The sequence below is a fragment of the Ophidiomyces ophidiicola genome, assembly GCF_022830035.1.
Source record: "Ophidiomyces ophidiicola strain CBS 122913 chromosome Unknown scaffold_27, whole genome shotgun sequence".
NCBI classification, from domain to species: Eukaryota; Fungi; Ascomycota; class Eurotiomycetes; order Onygenales; family Onygenaceae; genus Ophidiomyces; species Ophidiomyces ophidiicola.
The window spans coordinates 245,395-262,961 of NW_026054667.1; the positions used below are offsets into that span (position 1 = coordinate 245,395).

At 47.6% G+C, this 17,567-nt stretch overlaps 6 protein-coding genes across 6 annotated transcripts; 3 read left to right on the forward strand and 3 right to left on the reverse strand.

The window, feature by feature from the left end:
• Positions 1–51: 51 nt before the first annotated feature.
• On the reverse strand, positions 52–1,007 carry LOZ57_005444 (uncharacterized protein; the record flags this gene model as incomplete). The annotated part of the gene is made up of 2 exons (XM_049254475.1): positions 52–389; positions 449–1,007. The coding sequence occupies 2 exons, from the start codon at positions 1,005–1,007 to the stop codon at positions 52–54; spliced, it is 897 nt and encodes a 298-aa protein (XP_049106622.1).
• Positions 1,008–2,863: 1,856 nt separating this feature from the next.
• On the reverse strand, positions 2,864–5,182 carry LOZ57_005445 (uncharacterized protein; the record flags this gene model as incomplete). Its single annotated transcript, XM_049254476.1, has 1 exon — positions 2,864–5,182. One exon carries the CDS (start codon positions 5,180–5,182, stop codon positions 2,864–2,866), a length of 2,319 nt encoding a protein of 772 aa, XP_049106623.1.
• An 802-nt stretch (positions 5,183–5,984) lies between these two features.
• Positions 5,985–7,753, forward strand: MGR2 (subunit of TIM23 translocase complex; the record flags this gene model as incomplete). The annotated part of the gene is made up of 5 exons (XM_049254477.1): positions 5,985–6,045; positions 6,101–6,127; positions 6,186–6,215; positions 6,275–6,365; positions 7,168–7,753. The coding sequence occupies 5 exons, from the start codon at positions 5,985–5,987 to the stop codon at positions 7,751–7,753; spliced, it is 795 nt and encodes a 264-aa protein (XP_049106624.1).
• Positions 7,754–12,232: 4,479 nt separating this feature from the next.
• Positions 12,233–13,599, forward strand: LOZ57_005447 (uncharacterized protein; the record flags this gene model as incomplete). The annotated part of the gene is made up of 2 exons (XM_049254478.1): positions 12,233–12,579; positions 12,651–13,599. 2 exons carry the CDS (start codon positions 12,233–12,235, stop codon positions 13,597–13,599), a joined length of 1,296 nt encoding a protein of 431 aa, XP_049106625.1.
• A 147-nt stretch (positions 13,600–13,746) lies between these two features.
• LOZ57_005448 (uncharacterized protein) lies at positions 13,747–15,086 on the reverse strand (the record flags this gene model as incomplete). The annotated part of the gene is made up of 4 exons (XM_049254479.1): positions 13,747–14,135; positions 14,195–14,776; positions 14,838–14,953; positions 15,019–15,086. The coding sequence occupies 4 exons, from the start codon at positions 15,084–15,086 to the stop codon at positions 13,747–13,749; spliced, it is 1,155 nt and encodes a 384-aa protein (XP_049106626.1).
• A 1,214-nt stretch (positions 15,087–16,300) lies between these two features.
• On the forward strand, positions 16,301–17,342 carry LOZ57_005449 (uncharacterized protein; the record flags this gene model as incomplete). The annotated part of the gene is made up of 2 exons (XM_049254480.1): positions 16,301–16,508; positions 16,561–17,342. The coding sequence occupies 2 exons, from the start codon at positions 16,301–16,303 to the stop codon at positions 17,340–17,342; spliced, it is 990 nt and encodes a 329-aa protein (XP_049106627.1).
• Positions 17,343–17,567: the final 225 nt, after the last annotated feature.

Genomic DNA, 17,567 nt, shown 5'->3' on the forward strand with positions numbered 1-17,567 from the left:
AGCAGCTTGAATTGATATTGGTTCTTAGAATTTAATACGGTATCTACTTTTTTATTGGCCATATAGGTTTCTCCTGATTATGGAAACGTCTTCACTTGAGAAACCTAGAATATTCATGACATACCCCTCCGCACCACGTTCATAGGTTGCCTCAAGCTGTTGTAGAAACAAAATCATGGCATCGAAGTTGATGTTGCAAAGCCCCACTATTCCCTTCGTCAACTCGGGATTACAGTCGACCGCGCTCGAAAGGAGGTCTTTCAAAACTATTTCACGGAATGGCTCCACGCCAATACGAGTCAGGCTGAAGTCCCAGGCGATGGCGCCGTGGGAGCAGCCTACAAGACTCAGAATGAGTGCGGTAAGTACACCGGTGCGGTCCTTTCCAGCTACCCACCAGACAAGTAAGATAAACTGCACACCACTATAATAGAAAGGATAGCCTCACCTGCGCAATGGAACAAAATTGGTTGATCTCCTTCGTCTCGAATATGTTGAAAAACCTGCCGGAAAATAGGCACATGAGTCTCCAAGATATCCGCATACAGGTGGAACGTCGCCCTCAGCCCGCCGTCCTCAGCACCAAATTGGATCAAGTCTATCAGCATTGGCTCTCGTATCTCTGGCATCCAGCAGATCTCGACACCTGAAATGTGCGGAGTACCTAATCTCATGCGTTCAGGGGCGGATCGGAGGTCAAAAATTTTCTTAACTCGCAGCTCAGATATGAGTTTGGCTTTGCCGGCAGCTTCAATGCCGGAGAGCATCCCGGAGCGAAAGATGAAATTACGACGAACAATCGGGACATGGCCTATGTCGCGGATGTTAAAAACACCGGGAACAGAAACAAATGGAGGCTGAGAAAGGATCTGGTGGACAAGGTCGGGAATCAGGGTAATTGTGATATCGGTTTTAATGAGGGTACCAATATTCTCGGCGGTAGCAGCCATAGGAAAATCATTGGTAGGTGGATATAATATCGAGTGGAATGCGATAGTGTGGGACATTATAATGGCACAGTGGCAAAGGTGGAAGATGAAAAGCAGTAGCAAGCAGGCTGTTTAGCAGAGGCAGATTGCAGTTTTTATATTTTCTGGGAGATTTCCAAACTCATTCTTTGAATAGATCACTGAGTCCTTTGTGGAAGAGTAATGGGCAGGGCAATCCAGCATCCCATCCTGGACACAACGCCGGGCAAGGCGAAACAGAGCGTGTCTTCGGGAGGCGTCCGTCTCGAGCAGAGATACAGCTGCAAATGGGCATTCAGGCACACATACCTATAAGCGCTGGAATGATACTGTGTATTTATTGGAGACCTGACCCAACACTCCACCCCTTGTCCCGTTTTCCTGGGTGGTATGCCAGCGCATCAAGGTGCATTATACCCTAGAATAAATGGTTCAATGAGCTTTGCACACATTGCAGCATGGGCCAGGGCGCAGCAGCGTTGGTTTCAGTGCATTTGTTTGCTCAGCAGTTGACAGGCTGGTAGTGCTGGATATCCCTGGTCGCTGGATGCGCGCGCTTAGTTAACTAACTTAGTAGGCCCGAGTGCAAGGCGTCGAGGGCCTTGTTCGCCTGAGACCTCGTACTCTGCACGGTATCCATTTCTGAGTGGCCACAGGGGGCAGCAGACGTGGCTTTGTTCAATGAGCTTGTTTGGCGAAGATCGCGGTCGGTGGCTCGACGATTCGCAGCAAATCTCCCAACGCGAGGGTCTCGAGACGTGTGACCATTATTGTTTCATGCAGCATCGAACCAATTTCTGTCTCGCGCCCAGTGGTTCTAGTGGTGTTCGTGTTGTATCCGCGGGTTTGATAATAGTTAAGATTATGCCAGTACGACGCTATGTTATGAGCGTCGTCATGTACTCTGCGAATCCTGAAGTTCGGGATATAGCAGCTCTTAAGTCTTCCAAAACGCAAACCTTAGCCCCCAAAGCGCCTATTCCCGGCCATGATAGTAATGGAACCTACAGTGACCTAGTCGGCTTTTTTTGCGTACCGCAACTTTACTATGGCGGTATTCTGCTCATACTAAGACCCCATATTTCTCAGCTATTTCCAGCTCCATTGTGCAGCAATAATAGAGAGACTTTCTTCGGGCTATAGCCATACGAAAAAAAAAAAATGAACAGGGTTTGAAGCAATCATAATGAATAGGTATTGCACCGTATCACACCACCCAGCACATCATTGACATGCACGTACATACTTACAAAGAACCAAGCTCAAAAAATGAAAAGGGACAGGAACTCGTTCAAAAAAAATAGTAAAAGGATCGTGGTAGATCTTCATCGGAGGACGGTGAAGAAACTAGAAAGTGTCAAAATAGCAAAAAAGACAACCGCGCTCTGGTCACCCTGCGAGCTGATGGTGCATTCTAGCACAAAGCAAGATCATAAGAGGCACCAAAAGGAAAATATCAATCATTATCGATCCTGTCATCCCAGAAGTAAAACATCACTGGGATAGAATAAGGGTCGTTCATTCAAAAGGGAAAGGGATCGATGAAGGAAATTGGAACAACGTCCAAAAGGAGCGATGAAGGTATATATGGAAAAGAGCACAAGGTGAACATATTGACAAGATACAAGCTGAAGTGAGTCCATCGCTATTCCAAATGCCCACCGAAGCCCGCTCGCAAAAGGCAAAATCCTGGTAGATCAATGACAACCGGAATAGAACAACTAAAAAGATGGGATACAGAAGAGGAGTGGTTCGAGAATGAGGGCAAAAGAAGGGGATTTAGGCGTACATAACTCTATGGTCTTGTTCTCATTTGAAAACGGTGCGATGCTTCCTCATTAATGCTGGCCATAGCGGCAACCGAACTTCCTCATCCAAGGACGGAAAATCGTGAGCTATCTATCTCCTTTCGGCCATCCATTCAAGTATGCCATTATTCCGACTCCCAGTAAAACAACGCCAATCATCGAGGCGTATGGGGCAGAGTGCTCAAATATGCTGGGCCTTTGTCGCTCTTCTGCAAACGCGACGGCTGCGCGCTCTAATTCTTGCATGCGGGTGGGTGATAGGGATCGACAGCGCATCGAAAGGGCATCCATGACATCGTTACTGATGGGTTCGTCCCCCTTCTCTGATACCGCGTTGCTGTTGCTTGTGATATCCAGCCCGCCGAGTTCCGATGTACTTGTCACTGCCGCTTCTGCTCGTTCCCGGCGAACGTTTTCAACCATTTCTGCAAGCGTTTTTCGACTTTGTGCCGCATCATCTTCTGCTCGCTGCGCTGAGCTTCTGTATTTATCAACCTCCTTACGCATCTCATCCATTTCAGACATTAAAGTATTTAGGCGAAGTTGTAGTTCCGTAGTGACAGATTCCAGCGCTGGCGCGTGAGTTTGTGGTTCGGGCTCCACTGGCATCTTGGCTTCCGTTTCATCAACGGATTCGACGACAGTAGTAACAGAAATCTCGTCGTCATCTTTAATAGTTTCCGGCTCAGGTACGATTTCTGGTGCTAATTCTGAACGTTCATTTTCTATTGTTCGGGCACGCTCCTCAGCGGTTTCACGAGCTATTCGCTCGTGGCGGAGAAGGTCCTCTAGTTCTCTGACCCGAGCTCCTTGTAAGTCCAACTCTTTCTTGGCAATAGTCAGGGCTTCTATAAGCGATAATATCTGACTGGATTCGCGAACTGAGTTTGCAGGTGACCTTGATTTCTCTGTGTCAGATCGCTTCAATGGCGAGCTAGAAACTACTGAAGGAGGATTGGAACGGGAAGCTACATCGGGCTTCTCTGGTAATGGTTGCTGTGGAGGAGGAGCGGGTGGTTCAGAAAACCGGGAAAATGAATCGTTTCTATGAACTTTAGGTCGTCCGTTGATCTGGCGGCTTGCCGGAAGGGCATCAGTAGGGGAAGGTTTTATGCGCTCTTTTTCCAAACCGTCACGCGATGCTAAATGCGACACGAAGTCATTTGTTTTGGTCAGGTCTTGGGTATGGTATTTTGCTTGTTTCATTTCGGCCTGTGAATCTATGGTCAGCTGAGAGTGACAGGAATGGGGTTTAAATGTTCTAACTGTAAGTTTCTTGACCACCTGCTCAATGGATATTGGAGACAGCCAATAGTTCATTTGGCGTTGTTGCTGTAAGGCGTTTAGTTGTGGGCCATTGGTTCCTGTGGCAGTCCTGGAGCTTCCAGCTGAAGAGGTGCTACTCTGTCGGGTTCGTGTATGGTTTAAAGGTTGACTTAGGTGATGAGGAAATAAACCACCGCCAGACGTAGGATCTATGTCACCAAAATTTAGATCCAAAATGTTCATATGAGGACCATAGACCCCAGCATGTTCTACTCTTGCAGATACTTTGTGATGAACAATAGACTTTTGATCCTCACTAACGATATCAATTCCCAGCTCAAGGGTGTCGTGCTCCCGTAACTCATGAGGCTCCGATTCTCTGTTTTCGGGAGAGAGACGGTGTCCATTAACAAATGTTCCGTTTGAAGACTTGACATCGCGAATCCATATTTTTCCTTGTCTATCAGCCCAGATATCTGCGTGCTGCCTTGACAAAACCTTGGAATCAAAATAGCCGTTAACAGCCGACGGGACGGTCTTAGCATTTGTCTGCCTCCCCATCCGAAGCACATCTGGGAAATATGGGACAGTAATCTGCTTTCTTTCGAATGTGCCATTTAGTGGCACCAAGCTCAAGATTGCCGTGGGTTCGCTTGGCGCAGGTCTATTCGGGCCACGGACACCATTTTGCTGCGGTGGGGCAATTCCATGCGGAGATGGGACAACGGGAGATGGTTGTTGTAGAGCAGACATGGCTGAGGAAGCAGCAGATCTGGTGGGTGGTGCAGAAACGGCTTGAGGGCGGGCATTCGTCACCGCCGAAACAGGCTCCGCCTTTGACCCAGACCAGATATATCTCGGCTGTTTTTTTGCAGGGCCTGCGTTATTCGATTCGGGTGTGGGCTGCGGCGGCCCACCATTACTAAGTGGCTGTGGGCGTACGGTAGATGTAGACGAAGATGAAGTTGATGAAATAGACGAGGAAGAATTCGTTCGCTGAACACTTTTCCGGATCATAAATGGGCGTGAAACCTCGTCACCGTTGATAGAGGAAAATCCACCCTGACCGCCGTTACTAGTAGGATACCATCCTATACGCGGGCCAGATTGCACACTTGGAGGAGATGCCACAGCAGTCATTAGGGAAGAGGGAGTAGGTCGAGGAAAGGATCACCACCGACGTTGAAATTTGGGTCAAGGTTGAGCTTGCCGAGCGCCGAACTCCTGAAATTATTGGTATGTAGGGTACGTAGAGCGATTGAACATGGCTGGCTGCATAGAAGGGAGCTGATGGAATGGGATGTGTGGTCTGGCAATGCTCAAACAGAAGTTTGTTGTTAGTGAATTGGTTCATGTTTCAAGACTCAGCTCCGGGCACTGCATGGGCATTCACAGTCTCGGAGGTGAGCAAGCAACAGGTAAAGTTCGATACTAACATTACTATAAACTAATGGGCCCAGGATAGAAGATTAGAGACTCTCTTTGTTTTGTACGCAACAAGTCGTGTGCCTCTGGGAGTGTAGAGGGGATAAAGAAGCCACTATGCAAGAGGTAATGCGGGAGACTGTGGATCAGGAAACCAAAATGCACTAGCAATACCAAACCATCCACAACAACGACCAACCCTCAGAGAGCTACTGGCAAGGAATGGAGAGAGGGTCCCCAGGCACACTGAGTGATGGGCGAGCAGTTGTGCTGGCGCAGGAGAGCAAGAAATCTAAAAACAAGCCCAAAAAGGGAGCATCACGTGCCTTGGACGGCGGGCCAATCAGCCGAAGCGATGACCGCCATTGCGCTAAACCAAAACAGACAGGAAGTGCGGGCCGGCTTAGTCATTTAACTAGCTGAAGCTCAACAAGAAAGCACGGGATTGTGAGTCGATGGAAGACAGCGAGGCTTCAGCGGTTTGCTCACACAGCACCTCAAGATAGTGATATTCAAGATGCCACCCGTAGCAGCTCCAAGCGGGGGAGGAATGCGTGGTCCCTCGACCGTCGATAAGTGTTCGCGTCCCCACACCTCTTTTCAGTCAGCTCCGGCTAACAGTGTTTTGGCCAGTGAAAATGGGTGCCATGATGGGTGGTTGTGAGTATTGATGGACCTCTCTCTATTTTACTCCAGATGTTGATTGCATGTGTTGTAGCTGTTGGATTGATAATGGGATTCATTATCGGTTAGTATTCGGTCGAGCTCCCGTCAAAGTCCCTGCATGGCAGCTAACATCGAGTGTAGGAACTGTTTCAATATTCCAGTATGGCGCCGGACCTAACGGTATCATGCGAACTTTGGGTAAATATATGGCCGGTTCAGCGGCTACGTTTGGGTATGCACCTCAGAATTTTCGTTTCCGTCCAAAACTTATTGCAAGATAAGTCACTCATGATTATCCAAAACCAGGTTCTTTATGTCCATTGGAAGCGTCATCCGAACGGAGGGCCACCCGAGCTCATATAACACTTGGGCAAGAGTGCATCGCCGGCCAATTATGCTCTCTACGGCCCAGGCTGCCTTCCGCGCTCAGCGCAACTAATGTCGACCCCTGCACGATGTACAATACCAGGTTACTTAAAAGGTTTCAAAAGAAGCTTCTTCTATATTCACCTTAGGGAGGCTATATCTATACAATGATTTAATGACATCGCCGTTTTGTGTTGACATCTGTATATACATAGCTTCTCCTTGTCTTTGACCTCTTCGCACCTTGCATTGAGTCCACTCCACCAACGGCGTTTTTGGTATCTTTTTTCCCATTGCCATTACCGCTTTCGGCTCAAAATACATGAAAAGCGGTTTGGCAGAACTATTCGATTCAGCTTTTGATAACAACGATCTGATACCGGCAGAAGCAAAAAAGTGGCTACAGCCTCTGCCTGTTATGCTGGGGTTCAACAAAATTATAGCTCTGTACCTTGATTAGACCGTGAATTGCAAAATATCAAATCTCGAGGGACGTGTGGTCTAGATGATGTTGGTCAAGCGTTAACGGCTTAGCATACCTAAATAGCCCTATTAGCTCGTCATTCTTCATCATCCCATATCACATCCTAGCCACCATTCGCGTACAAATGCAAGTGGTCAATCTTTGGCGTTTATCGGCTAATATTGTGTTGCTTCTACAACTGGAGCGGAAAGTCGAAGCTTGTATTCAAGTTCCAGGTGCTTCGCAAACTTGACAAACGCCAGCAGGAAGTGGCAGCGTTAGAATTTCTTTGGCATTTCCGCCAACCCCCGCCTCTTGGAATATATGATTTTTCGAAATTCAGTGAAAACGGGGTCCTGGATTTCCGCGACGTTGTCAAGTTTTTCATTGCAAGCTTCTCCAGGAGTAGAACCTTATCACTTAACAACGGCCTCCAGTTTATAAACGCCTCTCGTACATACATTATCAAACACCGAATACTCGTGCCTCGCCAGAGCATTTTATCATCTGGAAAATGTATGCTTCCAGATATTTCAATATACGATTCCATCATCGAGCGCTCGGTTTCCGTTTTCCAACATTTTGGAGACCCTCGGCTCGAAAGATTTCAATGCGTACGAATTTACCTCAAGAAGAAAGTTGCAGAGTCTTTAGGCCAGGCTGAGGATGACTATATGCAGGAGTATCAGATGGATCAACTCCTTTTGATCGAAAAACCCTTTGACTATGGGATGCCAAGGATTATTGCTTTCCTGCCGATTTCCCTTGGGGCAAAGGGGCAGTTAGATTGAAGATGGTTTGGGGAGGGAGGGGCCTTTAGACTCTAAAGATATGCCGACAGCAAGTCCACCGGAAGCCAGGCTTGATGTTCTTGACAGCGACACCTCCACAGGGAATAGATCAAACCGGACTCTGAAGAGACTACTGGCATACAAGTTCCGCAGCAGAGGAGTCCAGCTCGGCACTTGGCTCTACAACTGGTATGATAATAGGTTCATTGCAGCTTATCAAGTGTAACGGGTGATTGGCGCAGACAGCTTCCTACAAGGTCCAGCGCCGAATGCGATACTAGGAAGCAGGAAAAGGTTGGAATAAACAGGGCGCATATCCACAGGATCCCGAATGCTCGATTCTACGAGCTGCTCAAGTTCGATTGGTTTGAATAAACTTAGAGTCATGGTTGGTACCCTTTTTTAAAAAAAACCACGACTTGAGATACACCTTTACTCGTTGTATTCTACAATAGCGTTCTTGGGAGAATTTCAGCAAAATGGTACAACTATACTTTGAACCGTGCGACGGAGTAGCGCAGCATATTATGAGAGCCCGTAGAAGCTCCCATCAACATGCTTTATGCGTCGGAGAAAATCTAGCTACAGCGATTTGATATGTTCATGAGATATTTGTCTTTATTCCTTGGAGAATTTTCAGCACTCTCTTTATCTTTGTGGTAAGCTCTTCGTGGGAATACTGCGACGGGAACAGATATATTATGAAGGGCTAACTGGCCTTTTATCCTAACGGCAATAAACACCTACAGCCTCCACCCCAAAACGTCCTCTACTAGGAAGAAGCGTCAGGCTGGCTTGCCTGTCTGGCAGGTCACGAAAGTCGCGCGATAGAGTAAGTCTTTGGCGAAAAATTAATTTCCCATTTGAGAATATTGAGCAAATATAATATTTTAAAAGCAGCCGCATTAAAGAGCAAACAAACTAAAAAGGAACCAAATATCTTCAAGTCCGATCCTACATATTTTATTCATTGCGCATATTTACCGCATCAAGGGGCCGGCGGGATGAAAAAATGAGTCAAGGTTCCCGTATCACGGCAGGCAGTTTTCGTAGTATTTCCAAAGGTGTTTCACTAGACTTATCGGCGGCTCAATATTTGTGTCTGTATGGACGTCTCCGTACGGAATAAAATATTGAAAGCTAGGAAAGGACCCTAGTTGAATTTTCCCTAACAGCATACCTGACAGGTAGTATGAAATGAAAGGGGTAGCCACAAGACCAGATATACCTTGGTACAGTGAGCGCCCTCTGGAGTCCCAGAAATTTTTGAAGCAGGAGTTCAATGTGAGCACGCGCAAGTCACACCACTCGTAGTACCTTAATGCAAAATGTCATTCTTGAAGAATTTTTTCGACAGTCTGATTGAAGCCAAAGTGCAGAGTAAGTACCCTAGCCAACAAGAAAAATATGTCTCGCAAGGGAGGCACCCCAAAGAAATTATATGGTAACATTCTGTTCGCGAATTCTTAATAATCCTTTGATGCTATTGATGCTGGTCCAAAACATACAGGCCAAGCACCCAGGTCAACACTTTTAAACATCGCCGAATGGGTTTAGGGTATGCCTGTTAAACAAGAAATGACCATGGGTTCCCTCGCTATTGGCAGGACAAATTCTTGCGATTGGGAGCGAAGGAGGTTCGGAATCCGAGAATCGGTCTCTTGGGCAAATCTTTGGGTCAGTGTACGGAGTACGGATTAGTTACCCCGTACGCGATTGGACGTGCCCAGAACTACCGAATAAGAATAAGTCCGGTGTGGTCACACAACCCAAACAAATCGCCAACGAAGAAGTGACCGGCGTATTTCTCTGCTTACTTGCAGGGGAAGAGGGGCCCTGGGAGAAGAATAATTGGAGCTTGTTGCGGGTTGCCAAGTAGCCCAAACCGCATGTGAAGCTAACAGCTGCCAGGGGTCGCCATCACGCGAAGTGAAAACTCAGCGTAAAAAAAAAAATAAAGCAAAGTAAAAGAAAAACTAAAATAAGCTCAGGCTGACGCAAAGAATTCGTCTTTGCTGGCGCCAGCGATCGACGGGCGCTTTCTGGCGCAAGAGGCCACAGCGATTGTTCGCCCGCCGCAAAGCCGAGTGCCACATCATCGAACAATCACGGTATCGATACGGCCCAAAGTGACGGACAAAACCGATTGATTTCGTACAGCGCTACGGGCGGTACCTGGCGCTAGCCCGTTCAGGGAGGCCTTGGCAAGGAACAACGCGGTCGGGGCCTTAAGACCCTCGCGCGCTAGGCCAGATCGGGGCTGGCCGATCGGGCGCAATACGGCGCCGTACCATTGATTCCGCAAAGCCTCATTTCCCGCGGGTCAGCGGCAAGCCGCCCATGTTCCCCTCCCTTCCCGTCCTTTTTATATACTAGCACACGAGCAGCGCTCTCTTTGCCTCTCTCTTTCCCACGTCCAGCTGTCATTTTCTGAGATACGCTCACTCCTTTGCGTCTCAGGCCATACCCTCCTTTGCACGTCATTAACCTGAAACCGTCCGAGTTCCTGTCACTCTCTTACCTAGCCCTCCGGCGCTTTGTTTCAAATTAGGACATATCTCCCTTTGCTTGTCGCAGTAGTCGCCCACAGCTGCCCTAGTCATTAGGCGCATCGATCTCCCGTTCTTTACCTTATATCAATCCTCCTCGCGGGTTGATTTCGTCCCGCACAGACTGAAGAGGTTTCCAAACACGCAAAGACATCTATTCAAATCCTTCACCATGCGCTTTCTCGTGAGCTTCTTGACTGCGGTCTTCCTTCTGATCGGATCGCAACTGGTTCTGGCTGAGGAAACCATCACTTCCACCAGGACTGCCACACAAACTGTGACTATGACGATTATTCACTCTGTCGGCTCTTCTGGCACGGCCGTCTCAACGGTCGCCAGCGCTCAGTCGACATCTTCTTCTCTGTCAACAACACCAACAACGACATCCACGCCGAAACCCACTTCGTCTTCAAATAACGCTGCTGCTTCTTTCCCCAAGGGCGTTCCTGCATTGGCGTTGGCTGGCTCGTTCGTGGCCGTGTTGGGTACTCTGCTATAGATTAAATGGCTTCGCGTGAGGCAAGACTGGTGGCCGCCTTCGGAATGGCACTGTCGTCGCTGCCGGGATGAATCGTGATCCGGTTGTATGAGATATCCCTATTCCGACAAGGTGCCTCCTCGATGATACCCGCCACGGCATTTTTACACGGCGTTTCGGCCTGACACACTTATTTTTCTTTTTCGGATGTGTCACCAAATACATAATTTCTAAACACTCCTCCAAGGCCCTTTTTATCAAAATGATTTTGTTTATGACTTTTTACCCTTTCTGACTCTTTATTTTTGGCCTTGGAGATGATATTTTCTGAAAATAAAGTTGATGCTTGCATGTTGATAAGACTTTTTAACGATATTTATTCTTGTGCGTTTTGTGGTTTTTCGTCACGGCGAGTTCGGATTGCAATAGAAGCAATAAAGGACCTGCGTCTTTCCCTTGGGCGGGCCGGCGCGCCCCAATATCAAGGGATAGGGCCAAAGTATCGAGATATACCTTGTTGATCGAGCTGACTGTTGAACGACTGCTGCAATTCTACTTTGTTTCTGCTCTTCTGAAAGCGCTCAAAGTTGTCTTTTCTTTTCTTGGGGATGAACTCTTATTTTTGGATTCAAATCGGAGATACCATTTTGTCTATTCTCCTGTATTCCTTTGGTGGACATTTATGCATTAGACTCGTAACAGTAGGATGGTGGATAGCTACTTGTAAGAAAAACGGCAGGCTGTGATCGCTTTTAAAGGAAAAGGCTCCGAAACCAGAGATCAATTCAAAAAGTTTAGCTCACTTAGGCATTCCTGGTCGGGCGACGAAGAGGCCACATTTGTGTGGCGGAGGGCCAGGACGCCAGAGGTGCTTGGATGACTTGTGTTTAACAGGATTTGTGCTGACAAAGCTGTTTGTTCTTGGTAACAGGTACTCCTCCTCCATACTCCATACTCCGTAGTTGGTTAGTGAACTAACTATTCTATCACGTGCTGAGTCGTCGCGTCATCAGAAAGTTTGGTACCAAAACAGGTGCATCGCTTGAAAATCCGGTGATTTCAGTTTAAAAAGGTATAAGAACCTGCAGTGAGAACCCTTGAAAGAACAATGGCATTGTTTCCTATACGATAGCAGAGACCTTGTTATCAATTGAAGCCCCAATGGACCCTGACCTTCCTCCACGTTCCGTTTCCAGTCCTCGCCGCGCGCGACGCCCTCTCCTTCAAACTATAACTAATGCACCGCCGTTTTCCTTCAAGCATCATTCAACGGGGCTCAATTATGACAAGTTGTCGGGCCCACCTTCGAGCGACCCCCCTTTTTTTTCAAGCGATAAACTCCAACCCGCAGTAGAAAACTACTCGTCCACCACGCTCGGCGTCTGCGACAGTGATGCGGCCCGCAAGCGAAGGTACCGTGGTACTTGGTGGGGCGAGGATCTGTCTAATACAATGAAAAAGAGAAGCAGAACGGCGTTCAAAAGCAAAAGGGATATGGACAGTGGCGTCTGGATGATGGGCAGTGATGATGGATCGACTTTAAGCTCGGATCCCATAGTCCCGCCTGACAGCGAGACAATACTTGGAAATTCCGGGCAAATGGAAGATGAGTTTACTGAAGATGTATGTGCGTGCTCAGCTGCTTGTTACCGCTTTCCGTCACCTATCATGTCTGAAGATACTGGTACAAGAAGGGGACTTATTGGAACGGCGGAAGGCATGGAGACTGAAGCCCAGCGACATGTCAGGTCCGCGGTGAACCATTGTCTTGAGGAAGGCAAGGATAATGTGGACCTTTCGTATGTAAACCCCCTTCGCCTTTTTTCAAGATACCGTCACCTGGAGATGTTGTCTCATACTTTGATACCAGGTGCTTCTACGTTGAAACAATTCCCCCGGACGTTCTCCAATCGCTTGCTCAATTGACCAGAGTACCAGTGTATAAGAAGTCTACACCCTTCCCTCAACAGTTCTATGTTGCTCTCGAGCCATTTCTTCGATTATATCTCGCCCACAACCGCCTCTTCGAACTTCCGCGGGAATTGTTCGAGCTCAGTGGATTAAAACTCCTGAGCCTACGCCAAAACAAACTTCGAGAGGTTCCATCTGCAATTCGAAATTTGACTAGATTACTAGATTTCAATGTGGCTGCTAATAGGCTAGAGCACCTCCCCTGGGAGCTTATTGGTTTAATGAGGTCCGGAACCCTGAAGCGCCTTACCGTACACCCAAACCCATTCATCCAGCTGCGTGAATGCGATATTTCTCATTGGCACTGGGAACTTGAAGAGGGCGACCGTGCTATTTCTAAAAGACTACGGCGGAACCCAAGCTCTGCCGATGATACTCCAAGCCTCCAGGCATGGCGCCCTCTTCACATTGCCACCAGTTCTATCAAGTATTTAAACATGGACGGTCAACTGCTCCATACCGGTGATTCCAACTCCTTCCAACTCACCTGCACACGTGCCCCATCTCTCCGCGAACTCTCCCTTCAAGCGTGTCTTCGGTCACCGAAAGTCTCCAATTTTTTGAGTGGCACTACAGACGATTGTCCAGATCTCCCGCCATTTGTCCTGCAGCTCATGCAGGTCGCGAAAGCCACCAAACGCACGGGTGATAGGGTGTGCTCTGTGTGTGGACGATTGTACATTATTCCACGTGTGGAGTGGGTGGAATGGTGGGATTGCTCGCCTCATGAAAATGGTTCGAAGATTGCACGCGTGGGTGGGGAGAGGTTATGGCCACTACCGTTTATGAGGCGGACGTGCAGCTGGGCATGTCAGCCTGATTTTAGAAGGGATAATAATGCTATGTGAACGCATCTTGTGTGAGAATACGATAATTGAATCAACCTTAATGCTGGCATCCTATCTGGCAGTTGCTCCCTATCGCCAGATATTGCCTTACTATCCGTGATACCTTCCATTTCTTAAACCAATCTAAACGCCCCAAATATCCGATCTTTAGTCTTCCCAGTCGCCTCTCTCGGAATCACTCCCACACAAATTGCCATTTTTCTCCGTTTTGCCCTTTTCATTTTCAAGATCCTCTCTCACAATGACTTCCACCTCCTCTAGCCCTGGAGATTTATGCATCTCATCCAGCCAAGCCAGCATATTTTTCCCGGCTCTCGGCATAATACACTCCACATTCAACGACTCGCCCGACGAGTAACAGTTGCAACCAAACTTCAACCTACCGGGAACATTGCTATCCAGGGGCCGTCCTGAGATCAGGTAAGCGCGGGTACGAGTGGCAATAAAGTGGGCGAATTCGGGAGGTTCGAGGTGGCCGATGTTGTGAAGAGGGTTGGTTAGGCAAATTGCAGAGATGCGAGAGCGCCATGCTTGCCCTGGAGTCATATTAATTGCATTTCTTTCGAATACGGGTGATTTGGCCAATATGCCTTACAATTTTCAGCGAGGTATCTGATAGCGCCTAGACCACCTTCCGCTAGGCCAATAATGTCGATCTTGGCTGTCTTTGGTGTCATTTTGTCAAGGACATGTTCAAAGACATACGTGATATGGTCTTGCCAAGTTTCATTTCCGGGGATTTTGTTTTGAGGTCCCATTCTCATGGGTGGATCGACTGCATATCGCATTGGAAGGGCGTTCCATGTCGGCAAAGACACAGCACGTTCTCCACCGCAATGCCAGACAAGCTGCCCGGGATTGGTCAGAATAAGACCAGAATCTGTGTCTCTCTGGTCCTTCTTGGTAGAGCTTGTATCTGCCTCGTTTCTGATGATTGATTTTGCAAAGTCGACAGCAGACCCAACGTTTATACCCTCATTTCCAATAGTGCGATAGGCCCAAATTCCCAAGTCTTGAGTAGGCTCGCCGAACACTACTATCAGGCGTGTTTGATTTCCTAGCGAAGAAGTAGCTAGGATCGGGACGTGCTGCGACGTAGTGGTTGCTCCAACGGGTAAACGTAATGTTTGTAGTCCCAAGGCCTGCAATCTTGCACGGACAATATCGCGAATACAAGCTGTACGAATTTGTTAGTCCACCCTAGAATCCCTTTTTGATGAGTATAGGTGTAATTTCACTGTTCATGGCTTCCCTCTGTACTTCGTTATACCTGTCATTGGTATTGATTCTGAAGAGAAATTTCTGCTCGGGATCGACAATCATCCTGATTTGGTCATCTTCATTAATGAAGTAGCTTCACTCTGTTAGTATACGAGGCATTTTGTCAAATGAATAGCAAATTGAATTAATTCCACTCACCCGAGTTCCTTCAGATCTGCAGGAAAAACGGGATCTTTTGGCAGTGACTCCTTTGGGAAAACAAACATATTGACTTGGGTGAACACAATGGATGCGAAGATAGTTGAACATCAACATCTAGGGGCAGAAGGCAGCTGGAGAATGGAGGGGATATGATGTTGAGCAGTCAAACTCATTACTGAAAAGATATCTTTAGGGAAAAAAAACAAAGAAAAAGGATAGGAAACATGTGAATGAGATACTGCACTATCGATTGTTCTAAGCTCACATATTCACATACAACTTGGCATGGATAACTCAATGCCGAGTTATTCAGTTTCTTTGCCTTTTCTCAAACAATGAATTTTAAAAACCATACCAGCTAACTACAGATACACACCTCCACTAAATTTGATATTCGCCTGTGCATAGCCTGGGCGAGATACTAATGGATATAATCAAGAATCAAGTGCATCCAAGGGATTTATGAGGTTTGGTGCATTTAAATAGACACACTTATGTCCGTCTTTCGCTTTGTAGCATTTTGCATATGCCATCGTATGTAGTCTCTATCACACTTGAGGGTTTCTGGAGGAAAACTAAACTGGAAGAGCAATTGTGATGGAAGGTGGCTGTCCTTTTCTCCTCCCACGACTCGGCGTATATAAATATAGCTGCCATGTTGCATACACATGGGAGAATATCTAGTTAGTTAGTTAACTGCAAGGGTGGTGAACGTGCCTCTGTCAAAGAATCAGGTAATTGTATCAGTGTACTCCGTAGTTACCATACCTTGCAAGTTATCTATCAGCCAGGGTCACGCCAATGCCAAGGGACAACTAACTTGGTAGTTGGTTGGCCAGTTAATTTAGTTAACTAACTAACTAACTAACTAAATATTTGGTCAAGCTTCGGATGCCAGAGTCAAAAAAAATGCTTAACTTACGGGTGGACCCCCACGCCTTGCCGGATAGCCGCATCAACGGGAATTTCGCCCGCGTCTCCCGCCATAGATGTAACGGTAAAATCGCATCTGTCCGCAAGCGGCAGATCGGGCCTACAAAAGTCCGTAATAGCTTAGTATCTGGCTTACAGCCTGTGCTCCCTCGCGACAAAACTTGACTCGAGTAACATGGACTCTGCTCCCCAAGACCAAGTTGATGAGCACTCGAGGCTGTTGGGGCGCCCGGTGGGCACGCACCGTAGCGACCCATTCATTAATGGCATCTTAACTTGGTGGCAGACATGGCGAGTGGCCATTCTTTGCTATATAGTCGCTTGGTTGGCGGACTGCGGCGAAACAATGCGCCAGACACCAAAAACACGGTTGATAGAGTCGATCATCTGTCGTCGCTACTATCAAGATCGAGGTTCTGATGGTACCTCTCTGGGAGCCTTTTCGTCCCAGCTTTTAGCTCTAGAGATCGACGAGAGCCTGTGCAAAGTACATGCTATCCAAGCGGAGTTGGCAATGACGAAAGCCTGGCTGAAGATTGGGGAGAATTTACTCAGTATGCACGCTCAAGGCTGCCAAAGGACGCTTTTGCTGACCCTTTTTAACAGCATTGGTCCTCGCCATTCCATTTGGTCATCTAGCAAACCGAAAAGGCCGCAATTTTGTGCTCACCTTAGGTATGGTTGGCCAGATGATGTCCGAAGCTTGGATTATCATCGCCTGTTCTCTGAGCAACCAGCTGCCGTTTGAACTTATCTACTTCTCTGTATTCCTGAAATCGGCCGGTGGGGGTGCTATGGTTTTATCCGCTCTTGTCCACGCCATTCTCTCTGATGTCATGTCTCGAGATAGGCAAGGACAGGCTTTTTTTTATCTGGCATCTTCTAGCCTTTTAACGGAGGTGATTGCGCCCCCGCTTGGATCCATTCTGATGGAGGCAGGAAGCCCTTATACACCACTATTGTCTGGTTTTCCGCTGGAGCTGCTGTCTTTAATATTCATAGTTCAGATTCCAAACACAGCGAAGCACGAGGAGGAACACCTCGTATCTGCCGCCTCTCCTTCAGCTAGAATTTATAGTGAAGAGTCCGACTTTGAAACCAGGGCGGTAAATACTAGTATAACCAGGGAGGATCGTGATATTACCGGTTCAGAAACGAAGCAACGGGGTCTCGGTAACCAGTTAATCCTTGTTTGGGAAATGATGACTCGGAACAGTGATATCCTGCGAATTACTGTCGCCTTTCTTGTCACCACGCTCGCTCGTGAAACCTTAGATTTCGTGGTTCAGTATACATCTGAACGTTTTGGCTGGAGTCTATCGAAGGTAGGCTCGTTTTCTTTCGTTCCCCATTCGGCCCTGTTTTTTCTAATAGAAATGGACGATTGATAAGGCCAACTACCTCATATCTTTCCGAGCAAGTGTCAATCTCGCGCTTCTGGCTTTTATTCTACCGGGAATAAGTACGTTACTCACTCAGCGCTGTCGCATGCTCCCCGCGCAGGCGGACCTTTGGATAGCTCGAGTGAGCGCTGTGTTTGGTGTCGTGGGTTCAATGATGATGGGACTTTCAGCTTCCCCAGCTCCGCTAATTTTATGTATGCATCCCTGCCT